At 49.7% G+C, this 9,594-nt stretch overlaps 1 protein-coding gene across 1 annotated transcript in view; it reads left to right on the plus strand.

The window, feature by feature from the left end:
- Positions 1 to 25: 25 nt before the first annotated feature.
- LOC105567644 (protein kibra) overlaps positions 26 to 9,594 on the plus strand; it is a 72,743-nt gene continuing 63,174 nt past the window's right edge. The window contains exon 1 of the mRNA XM_012022680.1: positions 26 to 279. Within this exon, the coding sequence (XP_011878070.1) occupies positions 152 to 279 (128 nt within the window). The 5' untranslated portion in view covers positions 26 to 151. The remainder of the gene's footprint in view (positions 280 to 9,594) is intronic.

Raw genomic sequence — 9,594 nt, forward strand, 5'->3', positions numbered from 1 at the left:
GCTCTCTTCGCGTCGCGGCCGTCGCGCGAGCCGAGCGAACGCGCCGTATATGCGGCACCGAGAAGCGTGCACCCGCGCGCGCAGATATGCGCCCGTCGACCGCACGACGATAGAGAGAGAGCTTTTGGATGGATTTAGAGCGCAGTGAAATATGCCAAGGAGACGGAATGGGGAGATACCGCTTCCGGAAGGGTGGGACGTCGCCCAGGACTTCGACGGGAAGGTGTACTTCATCGATCACAACACGCGGAAGACTACGTGGATCGATCCCCGAGATAGGTACGTAAAACCAAAATTAAATACGAACAGAGAGAGAGAGAAAGAGAAGAAACGCTCTTCTCCCACGAACCATCCTGAAATAAGCGCGACAGGACAATTCCCGGTCGCCGGTCCTCGCGTTAATCTCGCGAATTCTAAACGTTTCTCTTCCCTCCCCCCCCTTCTCTCCGCTACGAAACGTCTTCGGAGAGCGAGAAAGAGAGAGAGAGGGAGAGGGAAGAATCGCGTGCACATCGGCGCGAGTGTGCGTGCGCTCGAGCGTCACGACGATGCCTCTCCCTCCCCTCCCGCGCGCCGGTCCCCTCACGAGACCGCGATCTCGCGAGGATACCGCGATTCAGCGCGCGATTCGGCGGGAATGCGCGTATACGGGGTGTATCGCGCGAGCCGCGCGGCGCTTTCTCCGTGGATTCCGCGGCGGCGTGCGCGGGAGCGATTTTACCACACGGCGAGAGAGAGAGAGAGAGACCCCCGACGTTCCGTTTAACGCTCGGTCTCGCACGTCGATCTGCCGTTCGACGTTACCGTCTCTCTCTCTCTCTCTCGCGCGCCCGCCAAAACGACCCGAGTCGCCGGGGAGACGCGAAAAATCGGCCGATTATTGTTTTAGACCGAGGGGGAAACCGCTGTGGGCATTGCGGTGTACAGATTTGCGGCATTACCGGGCATTACTAGGCATTACCAGACTTTTTTGGGGCATTAGTTTGGACATTAGGCCTCGCTGGGGCATTATAAGGATAAAATAAGATAAAACGAGATAAATAAGATGAAATAAGAGACTTAGATAAAGTAATGCCCGCTGGGCATTGGTGTACGAGACTTTGGTCAGCGGTTTCCTCCCCGTTTTAGACGAGAGAAAAACAACGCACTTGTTGTACCTACGTTAGTGGTTCGACATTGTAACAATGCCACTCTAGGGAACTAGCGAGCCAACCACTGACGTACAGTCTTATTCGTTAATGCCTGGACCTGCATTTTTCTCATCTACTCTGGGGGAAAAAACAAAGACAGCAACCCATTTTGGAGCTCGCAATTAGTAATCGAATTATTTGGATTGTTCGCGACTCTATAAATCTTTCACGAATTTTACCCCGCGTAACTGAAACTCGCAATTAGCTATTCTATCTGTATTCAAGATTTTCAAGTAATACTAATCCATTCTCTCAATTAGTTCTGTCCGATATTCAGTGACGCAAAGATAATTTTCACTTAAGAGGCACTAATCGAAGTGTTAAGTCGCTTAACTACAAAAAAAATTGTACGAGAAGAAGTTAAAGAACGAGGCAGAATGATAGAAAGATGGATAGACAAACGAGACGGAAAATCGTTTCTTCTGTCTCACTTCTTGGACTCACTTGTGCCGCTCCTTTTCCCCTTCCGCGAGTATAGGTTCTATGATAAAGATGCGCTACTTTGGCGTCTCTCGATTCATTTCGCCGGGGCGTCCCGGGAGCTCGATTCGCGGAAGCTCGATTTACGTTTGTTCCGCGGCGCGAGGGAAGAGATTGACGCGCGGATACAGCGTCGCGATTGCCACTCTGTCGGCGCGGAGAAAGTGCGCGACTTCCAAGACATCCTGTATAATATGTGTTCGCGCGCATAGCTCGCGTGCCTCGGGATCGCGCGCGAATCCGGTCGCCCCGTGTGAACGCGCCTTTTCGCGCTCGCGCACCTTCCGCGGGCGAGCGCGAGCTCTCTCGCTCGGCGGATTATGTATTTTTTTTTCTCTTTTCTTTTCGTTCCTCCTCTTCCCAGGGACGAGACGTCGCGAGTAACGTTCCTCTTTTGGCGACGCGATTTTCGCGGGCGGACAACCGGCAGATAGACGCCGCGCGATAACTCGACCTCGTGTGAACGCCGCTGAAGTTGATAAAGTATGCATACGCGCCGAGATACGCGCGCGTGCACGCACGTACACACACACACACACACACACACACGCGGACGTCGCATTCTCGCGGTATCGAGGCCTGCATAGTTGCATATAGTCACGTACGCCGATCGCGAGAGAAATTGATAGCAGGCAGAATCTCCTGATCTGGAGCTCGCGTTTAATCGCCGAATCATCGCACGATGAAATGTAATCCTTTATTTTCTTTTTTGCGCGCGTGTGTGTGCGCGCAAACGCGAGGTGTCGTGCGATCTCTGCGCGTTCGGAGATTCGAAGGCCACCCGATTCGCCGGGCAATCTTCAAAGTGAAAGAATAGAGAAAAACAATGCCCCGTTTACGGCAAAGAGAAATCTTTTGGGATTTTTATAATACATTCTGCGCAGCTGCGCGTACAAAGAGAAGATTAACTGAGAAAACATTCGCTTGTTACGTCGCGCTCGTTGGCTGAAAGCGGCTCGAAAATTTCGTCTCGCCGTCCACGGGACACCATCCTGGGTCCGTTTTCAACAGCCGAGCTCTTCATTCTCGTGGGATAACGAGGGGTATCGGGTGATTGCGCGTTTTATCAGGCGGGCGCGCGCGCGCGGCGGGTATTGCGTGCATGTGTCACTTGAACGATAATGCCCTAGAAAAATGGAATGCACTAAATTAACTGTGGATTAGTGCGGAGCCGCTATCGCCGTACTAAAAAAAAGGAGCGCTCCGTCCTCAGATACTGTTATCAGTCTTTTAACCGACGGAGCCGCATACCGCAGGCGACATTCCTCGTGCGCGAGGAGTTCCCAGGTGGATTTTCCTACTTGGCGGGCGCGCGCGCGCGGGACGCGATCCGCACAGATCCACGGCGTATCGCCACGTAATTCTATCACGTCTCTATGCGATATTCTACATTCGTTGCGAGCCACGCGGTCCCGTTGCGTGCCTATGAAAATCTATGCGCGAACCCGCGGATCGAGCGGCGCGAGCCACGCGAATCTCGGCCTCGCGTGGAGGTTTTTGCAAATCGCGAGACCCTGAGAATTCCTACTTCTTCTTTTTTTTTTTCTTTAATCGCGCCTGCCTTCCTCGGTACAAAGACACGTAACGAACGAACGAGATTGTCCATGCAAATGTAAACCGGATACACAACACCGGGCATGAGGACTTACATAATTCTACTTACTTAATTCTACCGTTGTAATTATTAAATGGCGTGCAACAGTCTCACGGTTTTACTGTTTACACTTTCCAGCGGCCGCCCGAGGAAATATTTTATCTAAATGACCATTTTATCTAAACTCGCGCCGCGAGTTTACCCAAGACGCCGCCTCCTCGTCGTCAAACACAAATTCTCACGCGAGTTTCGCCTTCGTGCTTTCAGATCGATTTAAGGAGACCGAAGCTCGAAATAAATTCGCCTAAAGCCCGTGTCACGCTACGTATCGCGGATTGCGTATTGGATTGAGATCGCCGATGGCAGGTCACATTTCAGTCAGACGAGACAGCCTCGGATCCGATTGGTTGATCGCAATCTCAATCCGATCCGCGATCCGCAATACATAGTGCGATACGGGCTTTAGGCTGGGTCTGGAATGGATTATAAGCCGCAAGAAATTGACCGATCGCACACGATTATTCTCCTCGCATTCGACGGTGATTGGTCAATTTTTTACGGCTTAAAAGCCGAATCAGACTGGCGATTGTCGATGCGGAGTGGATTGGGATTGACGACTGTCTTCTAGCTAATGAGAGCAAAGCCAGCGATTTAATCGACTCTCATTGGCTAGAGGACAATCGTCAATCGCCAATCCCAATCCAATCCGTGTCGGCAATTGCTAGTCTGAGTCGGCCGTTAAGCCCGTATCAGACTACGGATTGAGATCGAGATTAGATTGAGATTTGACCAGTCAGAGTAAAGTTTACTAATCTCAAGTTTAGTGACATTTACTCTAATTAGTCAAATTTCAATCTAATCTCAATCTCAATCCGTAGTCCGATACGAGCTTTAGGCTTACTGCAACCAGAAAAAGTTTCTTCGGATTTTGACCTTGTTATATTTCTATTTAATTTCAAATTTCTAATTAATTTTTTTACCTTAACAAAAATTTTCAGACGCGAATCTCTAAGAGAATTCATAATTAGTTCTGCAAATCTAGAAAATGTCTTAGTAGAAGTGAAAACTTAGTAGATTCAGAGAAACACGATTTCAACGTATCTCATTTGTTTAACCTAAATGAATCTTTTTCTGGGTTTATATGCAGCTATCGTAGACCCGGTCTGGAAACACACGGAAAAGCTTAAGCAGCGAGGCATGCTTAAGTCTTTCCGCGCGTTTCCGGCTTAATTCGCGACGGGCGTATCTGCGCGGGAAAATTCGCGCTCTCGGCCGGCGTCGGCCCGTGTGAGCGCCGCTTAAGTTCGCGGGGCGTCGTATCCGCGCGGGTACGCGCGTATATATCCATACCATGCCATAGCATGCCATGCCATGCCATACACACCGCGCGCAACGCGCCGGGACTCGCCGGGACTCGCCGCGCCCGCATTCCATCCGCCAGGGCCGCGCCGCGCCGCGCCGCGCCGTGCCGTGCCGTGCCGCGCGGCTCGGCGCGGCGGCGCGCGCTCTCTCGCCTCGCTGAAAAACGCGAGAAATCTGGCGATCAGGCTCGGCGTTGGCCTGGCCTCCGGTCTCGTGGCCGCGCGCGCGGAAATCGAGACGCCGCCGCGGCTGCTGCTGCTCGCGCCGCCTCGCGAAGATCGAGCCGAGAGGCGCCTCGCGCGTTTAACCCCCGCGAAAGTTCGACTGATGCCCTTGACGAGTAACTATCGGTTCAATTTACTTTAGACCTTTTTTCTAGGTTTAAAAATTGGGAAAGGATAGCAAGTAATTTAAGAGATTAAAGTGCATCTGCATTGGCAGATACACACAGAAAAATATATACTTACTACCTGCAAGTAAATATTATTTGTTCCAAGTATTTGATAAGTTTATGTATCCAAAAATCTATCATAATGTCGTCGCAAGTGTTATATTTACTCAAAACATATTCTGGTTCTTAGTAAGTCTAGTACTTGAAACAAGAATACATAGAATTATTTGAAGCAAAACAATTTTGTTTCTTCTGATTTTATTAAAAGAAGCATACGGAATTCTTCAATAAGTTTTATAATTTTCTTCAAAGAAGAATAAATTCTTCCTTTGAGTATAAGATGGCAAGCTTTTCTAAGACCAGTAACAAGTATATCTTAAAACTATTATTAAGAAAATATTCTTTGTTGAAGCAAACTATTACTTAAACGGAATATAATAAACTGAGTAATTACTTTTCTTGACTGTACAATAATATTTTTCTGTGTGTACGGGCGTGAGGTCTGCCCGGCCGAGTTATGCGGACGCGCATATAATTCTCGCGCTCGTTCAAGGGTGCATCCGCTCGCGAAACGCGCTCTCGTGTACTCCGTTTCCTTTAATTGGCTTCGAAATGGAATACGCGCGGTTGTCCAATAATTTTTTATTTAACCGCGGAAACCGCGCGGAGTATCAATTAACCATCGCCACTGCGGTACTTAACGGTGTTAAAACGTTAAAATTAAAGGTAAGCTGAAATTGCGTACGTGCCGCTTCGAAAGAAAACTGATAGTAGCGAGTAACGATAAAATAGCGAAGCAGCTGCGAGGACTTGTTAAAAAGTAACACCTTCAAAGTGATTCCTTAAGATCGGGTTTATCTCTTGGGACGGTATCTCTTAATAAAATCCAACTATTGTATACACAAAACTTGACGCTTAGAATGCGATAGTTACATAACATAATAAACACGATTGGAGATAAGATTTTGCGATAAGATTACATTTTTAACGGTGGAAAACGGTAGCCGCGCAGATAAAACGAGACGTCGGGTCCCGAGTTTTCGACGCGGTTTATCTACCGCTAAGTGCGAAGGGCTACCCTTTCCCGCCGGCTAAACCGCCTAAGTCACCTCGGAATGAACTCGTTTTGTTCGCCAATTTGTAAGCTGTCGTTTTGCCTGGCCCGAAAAAAAGAAACGCATGATTTACGATTGCTACCTCGTAAAAGTGCGCGGGCCGGCGCGGCGCAGGGGTGAAACGTATACCCTCGCGACCGGAAGGTTCGTCGTAGGCGACGTAAAAATGTTAAGCTCCCGAACTTTTTTATCCGGCGCGGAGCGTCTGGCCCGGAGCGGCCGCCAGGGAGCGATGCATCTGTAAACAGGCGCGATCCTTTTGCGCGATTACGAGCGATCGCCTGGTCTTCTCGGAGGAATGTCTGGCACGGTGGAAAGGATCCAGCGGAGCAAGCGAGACTTTCCAATTGCGTCCGAGAAGGAGCCGAAGCCTAAGGTCGGAGCTTCGCTTTATCGAAACGACGCGCTCCCGTAGCTGCATTCGCCGAGAGCGGTCGACCGATATTAATTAAAACGGAGGCTAAATGACAAATAAAACGCAACGGCGCCGCAGGGCGGGCAGGCGGATGAGAGGAACGTGGTCATATCTGCGAAATTCTATCTATAGGTCGATCGCCGGTCGACAGCGCGTAATTCGGAAGTGCAGGCTCGGATCGGCAGCGCCAGATCAGCCGTTCGTTATCGACCCGCCGATAAGGACGCGCTGCAATAATAATGAAATGAAATAACAAAAAAACACATAGATTAGATGCTGTCGAACATCCGGACATTCCGAGACGGAAAACTCGCGTTTTTATTATTCAATTGCGAGACGTCCGCGAGGGAATTTAGGTGGACCGTCGCCTGTGGGTTTTTTTCGCGTTGTTTAAAGTTCCCCAGATTCTTGCATTTTAAAAAGGGATAAATATACATTTGGGTGAGAGAGAGAGAGAGAGAGAGAGAGAGAGAGAGAGAGAGAGAGAGAGAGAGAGAGAGAGAGAGAAAACGAAGATTGCAAGTGCAACAAGTGCGGGCGACGGGAAGAAACCCCGTGTCTACTGTCGAATTTTTACCAAAGCGGTTGATGCTCGTTAGCGGCCATCGTACGGTTCGCATGGGCCAAAAGTCCGCGTGCCGATTCGCGCGTACGCGTGCACGTAGCCGTGGGCTGTTGTGTAAGTGAACACCGTCTTACGCGCGTGCGCGCGCGCGCGCGCTGGACCAACCGGTACATAACGTACCTGCAACCGACCTGTGCCTAAAAATAGACCCCCCCGCCCGCTTTCGGTGCATCCTTTGCCTGGCGCGGGGGTATTACTCTTTCGATTTTTCGTATCGCGGGGACTGTTACTCACGTGCGCGAGGGGACATCTCGTTTATTTTCATCGCAGGAATCGATCACGGGAGCTGCGCCGCCTTTACGAGCCTCGCGAGGGAAAGAGATCGAGGGACGCCCAATTAAAGCGAACGGTAAATTACGTATACGCGCGCTAAGTGACGCTGGGCATTTGGAAATTCCGCGCGATTTTTCATCGATACGCCGTTTCTTCATTGATAAGGAGAACCTGCCGTTCTCGTATCTGTCGGCAAGAGTATATTGTTTACCTTCAATTATCTGGAATAATATCGCGGCGGGGGGTGGGGGGGGAGGGAGCGTGCGGATAATGAAGAGGCACGCGGATGATCCAACGCGCGCTGCACTTTGCTCCGGTACAAATGTTACTGTAATATGCAATCGCGAATTTACGATACACGCGAGGAGCGGCGGGCCCGCCGCTCGTAGCTCGCGAGTTTCGTTTTGCCCCTGATTGCGAGATTTAATAACGGGTCCCGAATCTCGTCCCTGGTCATCGGCAACCCGCGATCGTGCGTGAGCGATCCGTGAACCGGATAAAATACCCGGGCGCGGACTTATCTCGAGAGATCGCGCGCCGCGTTTCGACGACGAAAATCACGGAACGGGGACGATCCCGTCGTTCTTTGTCGTCCCGGGGGCGGGGGGGGGTAGGAGGAGGGGGAGCGCCTGAGTATGCGATACGTACCCGGAATTAATCCGGCCGTTCCTGTTTTCGTGTTGAAACGCGAGCGACACGCACGGCGCGGGGCCACCGCGGTTCCGCGTATCGCCTTCCGTTCGTCGAAATCTCGAAATTTCGTTCCCCGAAACGCATCTCCCTTCCACCCTTCCCTCTCGCTCGGTCTCGCTCGGTGTCTCTCTCTCTCTCTCTCTCTCTCTCTCTCTCTCTCTCTCTCTCTCTCTCTCTCTCTTCGGCCGAGAGTGCGTGGCCACGCACGCATGGCACGTATATGCACGCGCGGGCCGCCTCTCTCGATGCGATCGCGAGTGCGCCGCATCTGCCTGCCGCTCTGTTTAGAGAGACCGAGACGGAGAGAGACTTTTCTCTCTCTCTCTCTCTCTCTCTGTCTCTCTCTTTCTCTCTCTCTCTCTGCTCTCCCTTCTTCCTTTCGTAGCTCACACACCCTGCGCTGCCCTTCGCATTCCATTTGGTAGCGGATCTCCTAAGCGTTTATCATATCTATTCGCAACGTGTACTCTTTTTTTTCCCCCTTCACCACCTCTGCTTCTGCACCTACCGAATAAATTCACGAGCGAACGTATGCGCACCGTAATTGCCGCGCGAACGTCGTCGGTAATTCGATACACGTTATTACGCACACCGCGCCGCTGTATTATTTATATAAATTGCGTTACACCGTTACATGTTAGCGCGACAATTTAACGCGCCGGGCGTTCGAGACGAGCGACGGGAGGAATTACGCTGCGTACACACGGATTCGCGTATTAGCGGGCCCATACCTTAGCACAAATCCCAGCGGGGGCATTATCCGAGTTCGCGCGTCAGACCCCAAATCTGATCGCTGCAGGTCGTACGAAGGTGTCCGTAATAAGAATTTCCCTCGGAAGCAAATTGCACTTCGCGTGTGGAGATTTCACCGGATCCTTTCTAAAAAAAAGAGATGTTACCAGCGCGAATGTCGTTAATATCGAACAGCTGAGCTCTTTTCCGCGATGCCGATTCGTTTTCTCGAAGCGCGGTGTGCTTCACTTCTCTTTTAGATTCATAATAAATGAAGATTTGCAATTTAGAAATATACATTTGTATATCCCAGCTATTGAGGTGAAATCTCTAATCTTAGTAATTAGAATTTAAGTAACAACGATTTCCGATACATTTTCTCGAGTGAACAGAATTAATCGTTTATTTAATCAATACCAATAAGTCCGCAGAATGATACAAAACGTAGTAACAGTCACGGAACAAAGTAATGTAAAATATTAAGTAGGGGAACCCGGGGCATAACGGGAACGCTAAGGTTAAAATTAATTTTAAACAAAATGAAAATACATAAATGAATTATTTTTTTACGAAAATTTTCTTTGAAATGTCTACTATAAGAAAAAAAATGGTTTTACTGTGAAAGAATAGTTTAAAAGGACGAAATTTTTATTTTATTGAGATCATGACTTAATCTGATTATCATTTTATGCGGGGCATAATGGGACTCCTCACAAAACGTATA

Source organism: Vollenhovia emeryi, unplaced genomic scaffold (assembly GCF_000949405.1).
Source record: "Vollenhovia emeryi isolate VEMERY1.0 unplaced genomic scaffold, V.emery_V1.0 DF939136.1, whole genome shotgun sequence".
Classification (NCBI taxonomy): Eukaryota; Metazoa; Arthropoda; class Insecta; order Hymenoptera; family Formicidae; genus Vollenhovia; species Vollenhovia emeryi.